Source organism: Dromiciops gliroides, chromosome 2 (assembly GCF_019393635.1).
Source record: "Dromiciops gliroides isolate mDroGli1 chromosome 2, mDroGli1.pri, whole genome shotgun sequence".
NCBI classification, from domain to species: domain Eukaryota; kingdom Metazoa; phylum Chordata; class Mammalia; order Microbiotheria; family Microbiotheriidae; genus Dromiciops; species Dromiciops gliroides.
The window spans coordinates 390,349,127-390,366,493 of NC_057862.1; the positions used below are offsets into that span (position 1 = coordinate 390,349,127).

General features: G+C 43.0%; 1 protein-coding gene across 2 annotated transcripts in view; it reads left to right on the forward strand.

Annotated features, from left to right (window-relative positions):
• The first annotated feature begins 346 nt into the window (after positions 1-346).
• Positions 347-17,367, forward strand: part of PTGES (prostaglandin E synthase) — a 35,054-nt gene continuing 18,033 nt past the window's right edge. Inside the window, exons 1-3 of one of the 2 annotated variants that reach the window (XM_043987009.1) lie at positions 347-471; positions 11,675-11,840; positions 16,632-16,714. In XM_043987009.1, the coding sequence (XP_043842944.1) occupies positions 467-471; positions 11,675-11,840; positions 16,632-16,714 (254 nt within the window). In that variant the 5' untranslated portion in view covers positions 347-466. Of the gene's footprint in view, positions 472-11,652; positions 11,841-16,631; positions 16,715-17,367 lie in introns of those variants that run through there. The other variant, XM_043987007.1, reaches the window with a different exon arrangement.

A 17,367-nucleotide genomic window follows, 5' to 3' on the forward strand; every position in this document is an offset into this window, starting at 1 on the left:
TCAGGAGTCTCTAGAAGTCCATTTTGCCTGGAGCTGACCTAATGACATTCAACCTAAGGCAAGAAAGAACTGGCAGTTTCCTGCCCTTGAGAACTAACAGTGGGGAAGCCTAGAGGTCAAACCCTAAACATAGAATCAGGTAACTGAAACTGGAACTTGGCTGGGTATCACCGCATCTCTCAGTCTGAGCTCTTGTGAAAGAGGGAGATTAAAGAGTGAGAAAGAAGACGGCATAATAACTCTGTGGTTTGAGTTAGGAAAAGAAAACAATTACGTAAAAACTGACCCAAGGTGAGGTGGGGAGGGTGACAGCCTCAGATTCTGACTCTCCTTGAGTCATGCTGCAGAGAGGAAAACCATAAGAAAAAGGAAGTAGCAGAAATCACTTCTAGTTGAAGCCTCCTGCCTGCATCTATGAATTGACAGAAGGATGAACTCAGAGCTATGAAGTCTTAAACGCTTCCTGATGGGGTAAGGACCAGGCATGTCAGAGGTGGGCTTGCATGGGAACCAAGGATTGGGATACAGGGAGGGCACCTAGGTGAACCCCCTGCCACTCACTATAGGAGACATGACAGAATCCACTTTCTCTCTCTCTCTCTCTCTCTCTCTCTCTCTCTCTCTCTCTCTTTGGCGAGGCATTTGGGGTTAAGTGACTTGCCTGGGATCACACAGCTAGTAAGCGTCAAGTGTCTGAGGTCAGATTTGAACTCAGGTCTTCCTGAATCCAGGGCCAGTGCTTTATCCACTGTACCACCTAGCTGCCCCAGAATCCACTTTTTCTCAAAAACCCCTCAAGAAGCCTCACAATCCCAAATGAATAGAATTGGGCATCAAAGACTCACAGTTTGCTAGTGGCTGTTTTTTAATGCTCCTGTTTTCCTAGTTCTTTCCTTTTTAAAGCCTCTTCTTTCAGAAATCCTTTCCTCTAATTCCTGTTGGTTTCTCAGATTCTTATGAACATTATATTGTGGCAACAGTATTAAGTATACTTTCTGGTCAATTACTTAACATTCTAGCTGATTCTGTTTTGTGAGCTTGGTCCTGCATCTCAAGATTCTGGGTTCAAAGCTGGTTGAAATTGAGGGCTTTGGCTATTTGTGTACCCAGGAAAATATTATTATGCCATTCACTGATGTTCAGATAGCTAGTATTTTTCTTGGACTCTCCCTACTGCTTCTTCCTATTTGTTTCTTTCAGTTTAGTTTTTATAGAAAGGGGTATCAAGGGTGGGATTCTCGGAGAAGAAGAAAGGAAGGGAAATTGAAGGGATATGGTAATAGACCCCATTTGGGCTATCTGATTTTGATGCTATCATTTTAACTGTTAACAACCAAGACAGGAGTGGTTGAGGAACCTTCTCAGGTCACAATGTCTACAAAAAGTCCCATTTAATCTTCCTCCTTTCACCTTGCTTGTATTTTCAGGCCAGAACTCTCCTGCTCTTCTCCCGATCCCTCATGACAACTTTGTCTAGTCTTGATAAGTTCTAAGGATTCTTAATGTCCACCAACACTGATGATTTGGGTACCCCAGAGGAAGGTTAGCTACATCTTCCCTTTTCAGTTCTAGGGGTATCTCTGAGGGGTTTGGGATATTTTTATTGTTATTGGTTCAAGTTCTTATTGGGGTCTATCCTCCCCAATATCAATCATCAGTTATTAGCACCCCAGCATCATTTAGCCCATTCACATTAATTGGCTTTTTACATGGGGATATTTGCTGAGAAAATATAGTAATAACAAAAGTAAAAACATTTCCCTTCCAACACCTGGAGAGACATTCTCCCCTCTTGGTCCCTTCTTCCTTAGGAAGAGTGCTTAAAGCAGTTTTTACCAAGTATTTGCCCCACCAAGTTCCCTTCTGAATTTGTCATAGTCAGTCAACAGAGTCACTCCCTTGTTGGTAATATCTAGCCTCTCAGATTTGGGGATCCACCCAATGTAGAGCTGTGCTAGAAGCACAGGCTTGGCTGGTTCCAAAGTCCAGCATGGATTTTGGCTCTCAGGTTGTTTTGACCTTTTAAAGCTCAAGTTGAAGCCAAAGTCATTGGAGCTGTGGAGCTATTTCCAATACTCCATCTAAAAGAACAAACACAAAGAGAAATAGAATGGCTCAACAAATCAAAAAGTCCATCTCTTCACCAAGTGGTTGCTGTACTGGAACCACAGGGGGACTGTATCAGTAGAACATGCAGTGCATGCTTTTAAGGACTAGGCTCATTTGCCAGTGCCCTGCTACATTTGTTGGTAAGCACTACAAATATTTCTATTCTCTTTTTTTACAGAAGAGGAAAATGAAGCTGAGAGAGATTAGGTGAAATAGCAGTGTGGTACAATGGAAAGAGCATTGCCTCTTGAGTCATTCACATCTTACCTCTGATACTTATTACAGGGACAATCTTTGGCCTTGTTTTCCTTGAATGTAAACCTAAGTGGTTGGCCTAGATAGGCTATGAAGGGCCTTCCAATGCCAGATATATGATTCTATGACTTGACAATGGCCACATAGCTAAGACAAAATTAAGATTTATCACTGTTCTAAACTGCCTCAATTTTTATTTAGTGTTCTTTTCTCCTTGCTTCTTCAAGTAGGCTTTCAACTTTATCTTTCCTAATTACTTAGTTTTCTCCCAGTCAGTTTGATAGCCCAAACATTAGAAATTATCATTCAGGGGCAGCTAGGTGGCGCAGTGGATAGAGCACTGGCCCTGGATTCAGGGGGACCTGAGTTCAAATCCAGCCTCAGACACTTAACACTAGCTGTGTGACACTGGGCAAGTCACTTAACCCCAATTGCCTCACAAAAAAGAAAGAAATTATCATTCATAAATAGCACACATTTGTATAGAGCATATAGTAACTACCCCTACATTACAGGAGGGACATAGACAAATAGTGCTATTATCTCAAGGGACTGTCCTAGATTAGATGAATTCCATGGGGTTATAATCGTTTTGATGTGTTATAGTCTCTGTTAATATTTTATTTAAAACATTTCCATAATAACAATAATAGCTAACTTTTTGGGGTTTGTTTTTTGTTTTTTGGAATAGCTAACATTTATATGGCACCTTCTATGTGATAGGAACTTTACAAAGATTATTTCATTTGATCCTCACCACACCCCTGGGAGGTAGGTGCTCTGATTATCCCTATTTTACAGATGATGAGGAAACTGAGCCAAACAAAGGTTAAGTGACTTGCCTAGGCCCACACAACTAGTAAGTTTCTTAGATAACATTTGAACTCAGATCTTTCTAATTCCAGGCCCAGCCCTCTACCTACAGCACATCTTCCCCCATTGATATCTATATCTATCTATATCTATATCTGCATCTATACCTATATCTATATCTATATTTATATCTTTTTTCCCCTGGGCAGTCAGGGTTAAGTGACTTGCCCAAAGTCACACAGCTAGTAAGTGTCAAGCATCTGAGGTTGGATTTGAACTCAGGTATTCCTCAATCCAGGGTTGGTGCTTTATCCACTATGCCACCTAGCTGCCCCCATTGATATTTATTAGGAATATTGTTCTGTAATTTTCTTTCTCTGATTTGTCTCTCTCTAGTTTAGGTCTCATGATTCTATATCATAGGAGGAATTTGGTAGGATTCTTTCTTTTCCTTTTGTAATATTGGAAATCATTGTTCTTTGAATTTTTGATAGATTCAATTTTAAATGCATCTTGTCCTGAATATGTTAGAAATCTGAAGGGAAACTTATTTCTTAACCCTCTACTAAAATATGAACAATTTATAATCATATGGTCCCTTCCTCAATACTCAAATGTATTTATCTTTCTGTTTTTCTATTAACTCCTTTGTTTTCATTTCAAAGTATCTACTCAGCTCTGGTCTCTCTTTTTTCCCTTAGTAGTATTTTATTTTTTTTCCAATTACATGTGAAGATAGTTTTCAATATTCATTTTTGTAAGATTTTGAATTCTAAATTTTTCTCCCTTTCTCCTTTCCGACCCCCTCCCCAAGACAGCAAGCAATCCAAAAGAGGTTCTATATGTACAATTATGTTAAACATATTTCCAACTCTGTCCCATAGAACTCTCATCTCATTTCCCATTCTTTCCTTTAGAGCTCTCATTTTAATCATATGATCACTTTAAAATTCTTGCCTCATTTCTTCTGGAAATCCTGGTACAGCATGTGGTAAATTTGTGATTTTATTTGAGGTTTTGATTTTAGATATTAGAAGTCTTCTCTTGGGGCAGCTAGATGGCACAGTGGATAGAGCACCTGTCCTGGAGTTAGGAGGACCTGAGTTCAAATCCGGCTTCAGACACTTAACACTTACTGGCTGTGTGACCCTGGGCAAGTCACTTAACCCCAATTGCCTCACCAAAAAAAAAAAAGTCTTCTCTTCTTCTGGGTATGTATCTTTAGCATCTCTGATTCTATATATTTCTTTATTGTTGACGTTTTCTTGTATTTACTCATTTTCTTTCTGAATTAGGATTTTGTATTGTGACCATTGGCACTGTGTACTTCTAGAAGGAATGGTAGGCTTTCTTTGGTGCTGATGCATATTATCTGAACAATGAGGCTGCATTCTTAAAGTATCTTAAAAGCAGTTGGCCAACTCAAGTGATGAATGTAGGGTGGAGTGGCCTGTATTGGGGCAGTCTGACCCCATGCATGCCTTGATAGTCAATAAATAATCAATAAACATTAATTAAGCATCTACTATGTACTATACTGGGATGAGAGTGGGGATATAAATGCAAAAAAAGAGACAATCCTTGCCCTCAAGCAGTTTAAAATCTAATCCCTCCCTTCTGAGTCAGAGAAACTCAAGGGCATGTTCTGGGCATCCTTGGGGAGACCATGATCTGGTCTCCCATCTCCCTGCCTCTGATATACAGCTTTAGTCCCTAGGCTTCTTTGGCTCATCCCAAGTCCCTGAGCTGAAAGACTTTCATGAGCTGAAGTCTCCAGTAGGGGAGGGGGTGGTTTCTTCCACTTTAGGTGGCCCCAGCCTGGCAAAATACATGGATTATTTGATCATTTCTTAGTCTGGTGTGCTTATATTTATTTATTTTTTAGAATTTTTGCTAGAGTTGTTGTGAGAGACCTGGGGCTGATCTGCTTTCATTCACTTCACCATCCTGACAAAAGTCCTTTGATTAAGTATCCTTCTCCTTAAAATTGTTAGTCTGTTAAAATAAATGTGTTCTTCAAATGCAAACATGCTACCAAGAAAGTAATCCATTAGCACCCATTAACACATTAGTGAGAAGTAGTTTATGAGTAGAGATCAGGAACTTAAGAGAATGGTACATAGGGCAGGCAAGTTTTAATGGGAATGGGGTCAGGAAAGGTCAAGGGCATGGAACTCATCTGGAAGAACAATGGTTCGGATGGAGAGCTGTAATGGGGAAAGATGATAATAGCTAACATGTATGTAGAGTTCTTTAATGTCACAAAATTTTGTGTGCAATGTATACATGTCTATATGTGCACATTCATAAACACACAGACTACACACGTGCACACATATGTTTATAATTGTTACATGTGTGTATACATCTATCAATTTTCATTTGATCCTCATAGCAACCTTATGAAGAGATGCTATAATTATTCTCATTTAAAGCCTGAGGAAACTGAGGCGAAGAGAGGTTAAATGATTTGCCCAAGTTCACAAGCAAGTGAATAGCAGAAACAGCATCTGAATTCAAATCTTGCTGGCTCTTTAAGCCCATAGAGCTACCTACTCTTCAAAACTGCCTCTCAAGTAAGTTGGGATGTGAAAGCTATAGAGGAAGTTGTTGTTGCTGCTTACTATGTGCCAAGCACCGTGCTAAGAGCTTTAGAATTATTCCCTCATTTAACCCTCACAACAATCCTGGGAGGTTGGTGCTATTTTTATTCCCATATTATAGATGAGGAAACTGAGGCACACAGGTTAAGTGACTTGCCCAGGTTCACAAAACTAGTAAGTATCTAAAGAGGGATTTAAAGCCAGGTCTTCCTGACTCCAGGAAGTAGAAGCTAAATATCCCTATTTCAGCATCCTCTAGCATATACAAATTTTTGTTTTAAATAAATATTTACTTACAAAGATCTCAGCCCTAAAATATTATGATTTCATCACTAAAAGTTTATGTTCCTTGAGATCAGAATGATGCCACAGACTTCAGAAGAAAGAGGATGGATCTTCCGAGCCCTGTGGTATTTTGTTTTGTTTTCCCCCCAAATGGGAAGGGTTTGACATGTTTCATCCATTTGGGAAAACTGTGGTCAGGCTGATTTGGGGAGCTCCCTCTGAATACTTCTCTAGGAATGTGCCAATTCTCTAGGGGCTGCTACAGGAAATAGATTCCTGATGTGTTCTGAAGGTTTGAAGGCCTCAAGCACACCATGGATGGCCCACTGGAGATGTTTGGGCACAAACAAAACCATGGAGGGTCTGGGGCAAGGGGTGGGGGAAGCTGGGCAGAGATCTTGTCTCCAGCCTCCTCCTTCTCTCCACTTTCAAACCAAGAACTGCTCTGTAGGTCCAGCTTTTCCTTCTTCTTCTTCTTCTTCTTCTTCTTCTTCTTCTTCTTCTTCTTCTTCTTCTTCTTCTTCTTCTTTTTGGCAAAGTCATTCTCCTAGAAATTCTTGGATAAAGTCTTATGCTGAAGCAAACTTCTCACCCTCCACCCATCCAGCTGGGCCCTGTCCTAGTGGTTGGGCCAATAAATTTCCCTCTCCTGAATGTGATTGCATGTAGTTCCCTCATCTATAAAATAGAAATGGTAACCCCTTCCTGACCATCTTCACAGGGCTAATAACATGAGACTCAAATGAGAGGGGCTTTGGAATTGTGAAGCTCCCAGTAAATAGGAACTATTAGAAGTAATGAAATAATTGAGGGATAAGAGCCTCAGGAGCTGTAACAGATGGGGTCTCATCACAGGCCTGGCCCCCCAGGCTGTACAATCTGTAGCCACGGCTGTCAGTAGTGTGCCGGCAATCACTGCCTTTTTATTTTTTGTTTTTGTTTTGTTTTTGTTTTTTTGGTGAGGCAATTGGGGTTAAGTGACTTCCCCAGGGTCATACAGCTAGTAAGTGTTAAGTGTCTGAGGCCAAATTTGAACTCAGGTTCTCCTGACTCCAAGGCCAGTGCTCTATCCACTGTACCACTTAGCTGCCCCAATCACTGCCTTTTTAAAGGAAGGGGCCAGGGCAAGCACCAGAGCTTTCTCATAGACCTCATCGGCCAACCATTTCTTGCCACTATTGTTTACTCTCAGTCCCTCTCTGGACACACTCCTCACTGCCCAGAGCTCTGTCTTTCCTCTGACCTATAGAATCACAGGACTTCAGAGCTAGAAGCCACCTTTTAGGGGATCTTCAAGGAAGTGACCAGTGAGTACAAGCCCTTCAGTTTTCAGATGCAGAAACTGAGAAGGTATGGTTTAGACATCTCACAGCCCACGGCATTGTTGGGCCCAGAGCTGGGGTCTCCTGAGTCTGTCTCAGTAGTGTCTTTTAGAATATGTGATGCTGACAGAAACGTTGCTCCCCCAGCTTTTCCCTCTGCCCCAGAAAGCCTTTACTTATAAACTCTGTGGTTCACTAACAGCTGGGCCTTTCCCAGCTCCAGTGCTTATCACAATGAGCTGGGATGATTCATGCTTCCAAGGTAAGGCTTGTACTTTGGGGACACCAACATTCCTTCGAGGTACATCAGATAGAGACCCTTCTATGGTCTTTTGTCCTCAGGGGAGGGGTGGGGGAGGATCTTTTCTTCCAGACACTCCTGCATGCTGTGCTCTGGAAAGTAGGCACTCCATGTTCAGAGGAGTAACAACACTTTCACGGAAACAGTAGGGCATGCGACCCCGATGCCTCAAGGTGTTGCCAACTTCTCTGCGTGTGGGATAGAGGGTTCAGCCTCTGCCAATTTCAAACCAATTAAAAAGCAGAGGCCCCGCTGGGCTACCTGATCCATGGTAAATGCAAGAGGGAAATGAGCCGGTCTGGGATTTCTGGCAAAAATAATTCTACTTTGGGGCGGCTAGGTGGCGCAGTGGATAAAGCACCAGCGCTGGATTCAGGAGGACCTGAGTTCAAATACGACCTCAGACACTTGACACTAGCTGTGTGACTCTGGGCAAGTCGCTTAACCCTCATTGCCCTGAAAAAAAAATTCTACTTTTTGTTAGAGGGCCCGGGAGTTCAGATCCATTACTGGGAGAGCTTCAATAGTGTCATATTGTGCCGTGTGTAAGCACGAGGAGAGGAGCATTTAGGAGGAGCTAATAATGCTCCATCACGGAATCAGAGGATTTTAGTTTTCCAGTTATCATCCATTATCTCCACATTTTCCCCGGTGATAACTCGTGATGACTTCAGAGGTTTGAGGGGCTCCCAGTGACTAAAACACAGCACCCCATCCCACCCCAAAGTTGGTGCGTGTTCTGCAGTTTATAGGGTGTCAGTGAACTGCCTGGGGCCAACAGGAGGTCACTCGTGTACTCGGGTCATGGGTCAGAGGTGGGGCTCCAGCCCAGGGTCTTGCTGACTCCCTCCTAGCTGCCTTACATTTGTGGGACATGGTGTGTCTAGTCTTAGGAGCCTGACTTATCCTCGTGCTTTCCAACATTCTCTAAGAGGCTGAGACCCCAGACCCCCAGAACCCGTCTACGCAGCGCCCTTCCCGCAGAGGTAGAGGCCTGAACCCGGCGTGGGCGTGGGGGTGGGGTGTCCCATCACTTTCCCGCCCCCAGAACCTCCAACGTGCAGGGCTCCGTAGGAGGCCCTGGCGCGAGCCTTTCCCAGCTTTGCTTGGGAAGAGAGCGGCCAATCACAGGGCGACCAGGGGTTTCCTGGGGCCCGCAGCAGGGGTTAGGGGTATATTGGGGGGGGGGAGAGAAGGGAGGGAAGCACGTGGCTCTGTGAGGCGAGGTTCCTCGGGGCTCGGTTCTCCTCTCAGCCCGGATTACAGGAGCAGGGATCAGTGAGCAGATAGGGGATCTTGACCCCCTAAGGCAGGTGAGTCCGACTAATGATATATCACGATATGTCGGGGGAGGCAAGAGGGTTTGGGAGCCCGGATCTGGGCCTGGAAGGCACCTCAGGGGCCATCTCGGTCAAACGCCCCATTTTACAGAAAGGGAAACGGAAGCCCAGGATAAAATAGATGCGTTTATACAGAATGTATTCTGCATATGCAGACACCTGTTGTGTGTATACACATGTATGGGGCCCCCGGGTGGCAGGCCTGGAGTCAGGGAGACTCAGTTGTGAAGAGAGTGCTTTGTGAAGCTTGAAGCACTACTTCAATATGATCGAGCCCCTGCTGGTAGTGGGGCAGCTGGGTGGCATAGTGGATAGAGCACCAGCTCCGAAGTTGGGAGGAGCCGAGTTCAAATCCACCCTCAGATGCATCCTACCTTTGTCACTCCGGGCAAGTCACTTCACTCCCTTTGCCTCAGTTTCCTCTTCTGTAAAAATGAGATGGAGAAGGAAATGGCAAACCACTCCAGTACCTTTTCCAAGAAAACCCCAAATGGAGTCTTGAGGAGTGGGATGCCCCTGAATAAAAGAATTGACAGCAAAAGTCTATATGTATATATCCTATACCTGAGTAGATATGTATATAGACATATACATGCACATCATTATCTATATCTCAGTGGCGAGTCCCAACCTTCTCTGGGGAATCTCCATTTCCTCATCTATAAAATGTGGAGGTTGGGCAAAATGAGCCTGTATGAATTGAGATTTTTACACACACGCTCATTTGGTCCAACCCCCACATTTTATAGATGAGGAAATGAGATTCCCCAGAGAAGGTTGGGACTTTCCACTGAGATTTTTATATACACTTCCACATAAACATAAGGGGCAGCTGGGTGGCACAGTGGATAGACCATTGGGCTTGGAATCAAGAAGACTCATCTTCCTGAGTTCACATCCTCCTGGGATTTGAGCCTCAAACATTTAATAGCAATGTGACCCCGGGCAAGTTATTTAACCCTGCTTCAGTTTCCTTATCTGTAAAATGAGTTGGAGAAAGAAATGGCAAACCACTCTGATATCTTTGGTCACTAAGATGGAATCACAGAGTCAGATATGACTGAAATGACTGAACAACAACAACACACATGCATGTGTGCGTGCACAGGATCATTTTGTCCAGATGAGCAAATGAGAGCATGAGAGCAACAGAAAATGTTGGGACTTGCCTCTGAGATATTTTTTATTTGTGTGTGTGTTTAACATTTTATATATACACTCATGTATATATGTATAGATATACATATTTATGTATACACACAGAGTGTGATAGAGATGGGATTTGAATCCAGGTCCTTTGACTCCAAATCCAGCATACTTTCCACTATATTAAACTGGTCTGCGGGCCTTGGGAGGGTCCAGGGGAGGGGCTAGTTCAGAAAAATATTTTAAACCGGGACAGGTGAACAATCCTTTAAACTAGAAAGACAATTAATTCGAGGATTCTCCCTACCCCGCCCCCCCCCCCCATTCCAAAGTCTTTGAAGTGGCCGTTACTGGAGGAATAAGTGTTTACTGAACACCTGCTGTTTCCTATCCCACTCTTCTTAGAATCATAGCTCTAGACCTGGAAGGGACCTTGCAGGTTACCAACTCTCTTCACCCTGTGACCCTCGGGAAATCAATTAACCTCCTTTAAAATGAGGAGGTCTCTCCCACTTTGATTCTTTGATTCTAGAATTTAGAGCCTGAATGGACTTTAGGGAAAATCTTGTCCAACTCCCTCATCTTAAAGGTGAGGAAATGAGATCCACGGAGAATGTTGGGACTTGCCAGCCAGAAAGAAAGCCCTATCCTTGCCCTCAAGGAGTTCAGAGTCTAGTACAGGAAATAAAACAAGACAGAACTGTGAGCCCTAGCTCCCACTCCCACCTCCCCCACCCCTCCTGCATTGTCTTTTCTAGGTGATGATTGGGTCATCCTTAATTCCTCATATCATTTTCTGTTAAAGCTGTACCTTGAGGGGAAGGAAAGGAGGCATTTTAGGAAACTCCCCTGTATCCCTTTAGTTAGAGTTCAGGAGCCAACAGGAAAAACTCTGCCAAGCCAGGAAGAGTGCCTGAGAGGTTCCAGAATCCTTCACTAATGAAATCTAAAGTCCTCAGCTTGGCCAGAGGTATAGTTTCCCACCCATTGGTCTATTTTAAGAATTAGTTACCTGTGACTTTCCAGGTCAGGTAAGTTCATTCTCCTGAGAAAACAAAGCTAAGTGTATCGAAAGGTAGTAAATGGTAGAGGTGGAGGATATGAAATTGTTTGGAGGGTTCTGAGACCTTGCTGAGGAAGCTTTCTGTCCCCCAAATTAGGGAGGGCGGCATTTCTTTCAAGAACAAATTCTTTGTTGGCATGTTCCTCAACTAACCCCTAACTTAGAGGTGGCAGTGTTCTCAGTATCTTCTAAAATACCTGGGGGCAGAGAGGACACATCCTACTAAATGAACAGGGCTGAGAGGATGTGGACAGGAGAGGCTAAGAAATGAGGCTCTGTCACCTTAAGGTTCTGTGTCTCTGTGTGGGCGTCTGTGTTGATTATAGACTAAAGGATTTTCATAAACCATTTTCCCCGCTTTCCTGTCTCCGCCTTCTTCTCCTTTCTTTCCCTTTCTCCTGGTCCCTGCCCTGTTCACTCAATCACATGCATACAAGGAACCCTCCACTTGGGCCGGCATCCCAAGGGGACCGAGCCTCGGCTCCAGCTAACAGGATGATGGACAACGAAGTCTTTGCGAACTTCCTTCTCTACAGCACCATGCTAGTCATAAAGATGTACTTGTTGGCAGTTATCACCGGGCAAGTGAGACTTCGGAAGAAAGTAAGTTTTCAGTCCCTCTGAACCCTCTACCCTTTCCCATTCCTGGTTTTGTTCTGTTATCTCTGCAGATAGTTAGAGGACGTAAATAAAACCCTGTATATGTTTACATATTGATGGAGACTTAGAAGTGAGTTAGATGCTAAATATTTTCTTATTGTTTGCGTGGGTTTCTCTTTGCCTCAATTCTCTGCCCCCCCACCCCCACCCCAGTGTGTTTCAGTAGGACCTGCTTATTTCATGTTTTGCATGTAAAGAAGATTTTTCTCATTTGACATGCCATGCAGGTGAGTATTCTCTAGAATGGTATATGTGTGTTAATCTTTTCTTGGTATCCAGAAAGAAAATCAAATTTCTTTGAAACCAGCAGTTGTGGAATAGTACAGTTCTGACAGCCTTGGAGCCTTGGATCTTTCCTAGGGAAACTATATTTGGGGGGTGGGGAGTGGAGTAGATTTGGTTAAATCAGGGACATAGGGATTATTAAGTGGAAATTCCCCAAGCCCCAGGCTGATCATTCTCCAGGGCCATCAGAGTCTTCTGAGCCAAAGTTTAAGCTGGAAATAATCAGGAAGATTCAGATTCTGGCACAGTTTATGTGGAAGAATTTTCACCCGACATGTTTTAGTCCCTTAACAATGGGGAAGGGGGAATACAGAGAGAACGAAAGCAAAGAAATAAGAAGTAAAAACTGTTCAAGATGGGAATGCATTTTTAACTGGATAGTGATCAGACAAATATGTGTATGAGCTGGCAGGATCAGCCTGTTTTAGATTATGTAAAATTGCAAGAGAATGCCTGCTACAAAGGATTGTAGCCCCGAGTGTTCACCTGGAGTTTTCACTCAATTCCAGTTTTTCCATACAATCTCCCTGTTGATATACTTTTCTAGTTAATCATCCTTCCTGTTTCTATCCTCTGCCCTTCTGAGCATTGCATTTAGAGTCAAAAGATCTGGGTTTAAATCCCAATGAGTCCTGCCACTTATGAGCTGTGTGACCTCAGGCAAATCATTTGACTTCTCTGTTCCTTCATCTGTAAAATGGGAATGATAATTCCTGTACTATGTACCTCATCAGGTGAGATAGCCAATGTAAATATGCTTTTTTAATTACTGCAGCAAACATTTGTTAAGCACCCAAAATACCTTATAAGTGTCATTTATTATTGTTCTTTCCCTCATCCATAGGATGGTGGTTGTATTTCAGAAGTAAGTAAAATTTCAGTATAGAGCCTGAATCTTGTTCAGAAGCTTGGGGGGAGGGGGGAAAGAAGAGAAGCAATCCATTGAACATCACTGGCAGATTAAGGGAGGCATGACTGCTTGAGACACAGAAATGGGTAGGATCATTCATTTATTGCTGGGAGAGACTGTAGAGCTCGTATAATCCAAAGCCCTCATTTTCAGTATGAGGAAACGGAGAGCCAGAGAAATTAAATACATTTGCCCAAAGCCACATAAGGTGGTACTTCAAGCAATCTGTAATGCAGGTGAGCCATTGGCTTGTCACTAACTACAATTCTAGTGATATGTGAACAAGTAAAAGGAGTGCCTGCACTTGCACAAGAGCTTGTTTGTTATATTACTAAAGTCAGTAGCCATTGTCCCACTGGAGAATAATTATTCCTATTTGAGGGCATTGTTGAGGAGGGGAATTCCTCAGATAAGACTGACCTTGCTTCTTTGTGTCTTGCTTTGTAATTTCTTTAATTCTTCACTTTTCAACTCCATGCACAGAGTAGTTTGTACACCTGTTAAGCCATGGTCTGGTCACCTTCCTAGAGGTAACAGAGTTCTTGGTGGGATGGGGTAAAAGGAAGTAGGAGGTTTTTCTGGGAATAATTTAAATACAGAAATAAGCACATTGCTTCTGGCTGGGGTCTTTAGCTCCCCACATGGAAAGAGAGAAGGACTTGGAGCCTGAGAGCCTGGTTTCACATCTTGGCTCCTTTAACACCACTGGGCCTCGGTTTCTCTCTCTCTGATAAATATAGATGACCTCTAAGGTTCCTTTGAGCTCTAAATGTATAATACTATAAACTTAGTCTGTACCACTCATTTACCTAGGTGTTATTTTTTTCTAGATGAGGTTTACCTCTGCATCTAGCCTGTTGTAAGCTCCAGGAGTTCAAGAAAAGTGTCTTAAACATCTTTGGAATCCTCTGTGTCTGAGAGAGTGCCTTTCACAATATGATGGTATTTAAGGGTTGTAGGAATATACTAGCAAATTGTAAACAAGGCAGTCAGTATTTTTCCAGACATTTTTTATTTAAAGTTTTGAGTTCCAAATTCTATCCCTTTTTCCTTCCCCTCTGTTCTCCCTGAGGTGGTTAAGCAATCAGATTTAGGTTATACATGTGCAACTATGTAATACATGTCTATATTAGTCATTTTATAGAATAAGACTCAAAAGGAAAAGATGAAAATGAAAAGCAGCATTCTTCAGTCTGTATTCAAACAATATCAGTTCTTTCTTTGAAGGTGGATAGCATGCTTCATCATTAGTTCTTTGGGATTGTCTTGGATCATTGTATTGCTGAGAATAGTTAAGTCATTCACAGTTCTTCATCGACCAATATTGCTGTCATTGTGTACAACCTTCTCCTGGTTCTGTTCACTTTACTATACTTCAGTTCATGTAAGTCTTTCTAGGTTTTTCTGAAATCATCCTGCTTGTCTTTTCTTCATAGTGCAATAATATTCCATTACAATCATATACCACAAGGGGAAGCTAGGTGGCGCAGTGGATAAAGCACCGGCCTTGGATTCAGAAGTACCTGAGTTCAAATCCGGCCTCAGACACTTAACAATTACTAGCTGTGTGACCCTAGGCAAGTCACTTAACCCCAACTGCCTCACACACACACACACACACACACACACACACATACACACACACACAAATTCAACAATCATATACCACAGCTCGCTTAGCTTTTCCCCAGTTGATGGCTGTCCCTTGGATTTCCAATTCAATAAGTATTTATAAAATAAATGAATGAAGGGCTAGGATAATTTCATGCTTCAGGAAACAGATTGCTGCTCTGCTGGCTAAAAATGGGATTGTAGACACTGGGGCTAGCTTGGTTTAGAAGTTAACAGATAAGAATACTTTGTGCTGATAAAGTTCCAATAAACTCATCAGATAACCTGGGACAAATGACCACACATTCCCAGCTCCTTCCATCCCTGTCAGTGTAAAATGTTACTCTTGCAAAATCAGCTAGATAAGAGAATTGATAATGATCTGCTGGGGATCCTGGAGCTGGAAGGCACTTCAGAGGCCATCTACTACACCCCCTTCATTTTGTAGACAAGCAAACAGGCCTAGAATGATGGAGTAACTTAGCTAAGCTCACACAGGTGATAAGTGGCAGAGCTGGCAGTCAAACCCAGGTCCTCTCATTCTAAATTCACCTTTCTCCTTGTACCATGTGGTCGCTTAGAGCTGAAAACATTTAATTCTCTAAATGTATTTATCCTAGTTCTGATGGTAAGGAAGACATTGTTTCTTGTTCAGCTCCTAGTATCAATTATTCAACAGTCATTCGTTAAGCTGTTTATTTAGACAGCTAGTGGATAGAGTGCTGGACTTGGATTCAGAAAGATGAGTTCAAATCCTGTCTCAGCTACTTACTACCTGGGCAAGACACTTCATCTCTCTCAGCCTTAGTATCTTCAACCTAAAATGGGAATAATAATGGTGCTTACTTCCCAGGGTTGTTTTGTGCACCTAACTGAGAGAACTCTATAAAGTGCATTGCCAAACCTTAAAGCACTAAATAAAAGCTAGCTCTCCTTAGTACTAAGTGCCTACTCTGTGCCAGGTACTGTGCTAGAAGGTAGTGGTACAAAATACAAAAAATAAAACCATCTCTACTTGCAAGGCCCTAACATTCTCATAGAAAAGCAGAAACAGGGTAAGAGTGTTGTTGGGGCCCCCATTTAAACCAAGTTTAGTCAGTCAATAAGCATTTATTAAGAGCTTATTATGGGGGGCAGCCAGGTGGCACAGTGGATAAAAGCACCGGCCCTGGATTCAGTAGTACCTGAGTTCAAATCTGAACTCAGACATTTGACACTTCTAGCTGTGTGACCCTGGACTTAACCCCCATTGCCCCGCAAAAAAGGAGCTTATTATGTAACAGACATTGTGCTGAATGGTGAGAATATAAATATAAGTAAAAGAAAGATAGTCCATGCCCTCGAGAATCTAACACTGAATGGAGGAAGGCTACAAGAAAGGAAAATGGGGCATGCTAGAAGAGTTTAGATGGCTGGCCTGGGCATTGTTGTTAAATGGAGGGGCTAGGAGGGGCCACTGGGACAGAAGTGTGAATCCAAGGGCTGAAATGATCCCTTTGGATGAAGAGGGAGAGGCAGGGAGGAAGAGGACAAGCATTTATCAAGGCTCTTTCTTGTACTGTGCCAGGCACTGTGCTGAGTGCTTACAGTGATCTATCTCATTTGATTCTCACAAACATTTCTGCTTAGAAAGTGCTGTTATCATCCTATTTTACAGTTGAGGAAACTGAGGCTAACAGAATGACTTGCCCAGGGTCACACAGCTAGTAACTGTCTAAGGTTAGATTTGAACTCAGGTATTCCTGACAGCAGGTTCAGTGCTCCATGCCTTTTCTGGGATATGATAGAGGAGTCTGAATTGCAGACTGATAAGAAATTAAGAGATGACTGGCCTGAATCACCACCTCAAATGGAGGTTCCTGTGAAGTAACATCTCTAGGCCTGACTTGTTTCCTGTACAGTAGTAATTCTCCATGAATATCTTTTAGGCTTTTGCCAATCCAGAAGATGCCTTGAAGCATGGAGGCCTTCAGTACTGCCGGATGGACCCAGATGTGGAGCGGTGTCGCAGGCAAGTGTCTGCCTTCTGTCCCTGGGTGTTCCTAGTTCAGCCTCTCACTCCTTCCCATCCTTTGTGCTGGGACATGTAATGCTTGTTATTTTGGAAAGATGGCTGGTGGGTTTTGAAGGAGAGAGGGATGCTTCTCCTTTCCTTCTGCCAGTTTTGGAGCTGGGGCAGAGGGGGAAATTGATAGAAACACTGGTAGAGAAGGGATAACTGTGGGTGGGTGGGTGGTAGAGAGAGAATGGCTGGGACAGGGCACAAAACCCCTCTGTACCCTAAGCAAATGAATGGGTGTGTCACATCAGGCTAGAAAACATGAGTACTTGGCACTAGTTATAAAGTTCTCTTTACTTACATTATTTCCTTATTTGATCATTTAATTCACCGCAAGCCTATCCCCTATGCCTGGTATGTATTCTCATGCCCGGAATATATTACCTCTTCCTCTTCCTTTAACCTCTCCTTCCTCTTTTACTTCCTTCTCTTCCCCCCTCCTAAGGTTAAGTGACTTGTCCATAGCCTTGCAGTGTTGGAGCCAAAACTTGAACCCAGGTCTTTGACTTCAAGGTTCACACTTCCCACCAGTGCTACACTACGATCTTGAAATGGTAGAGCCCAAATAATGGGGAATTACCAGATTCCTTGGCAGCTTCTCTACA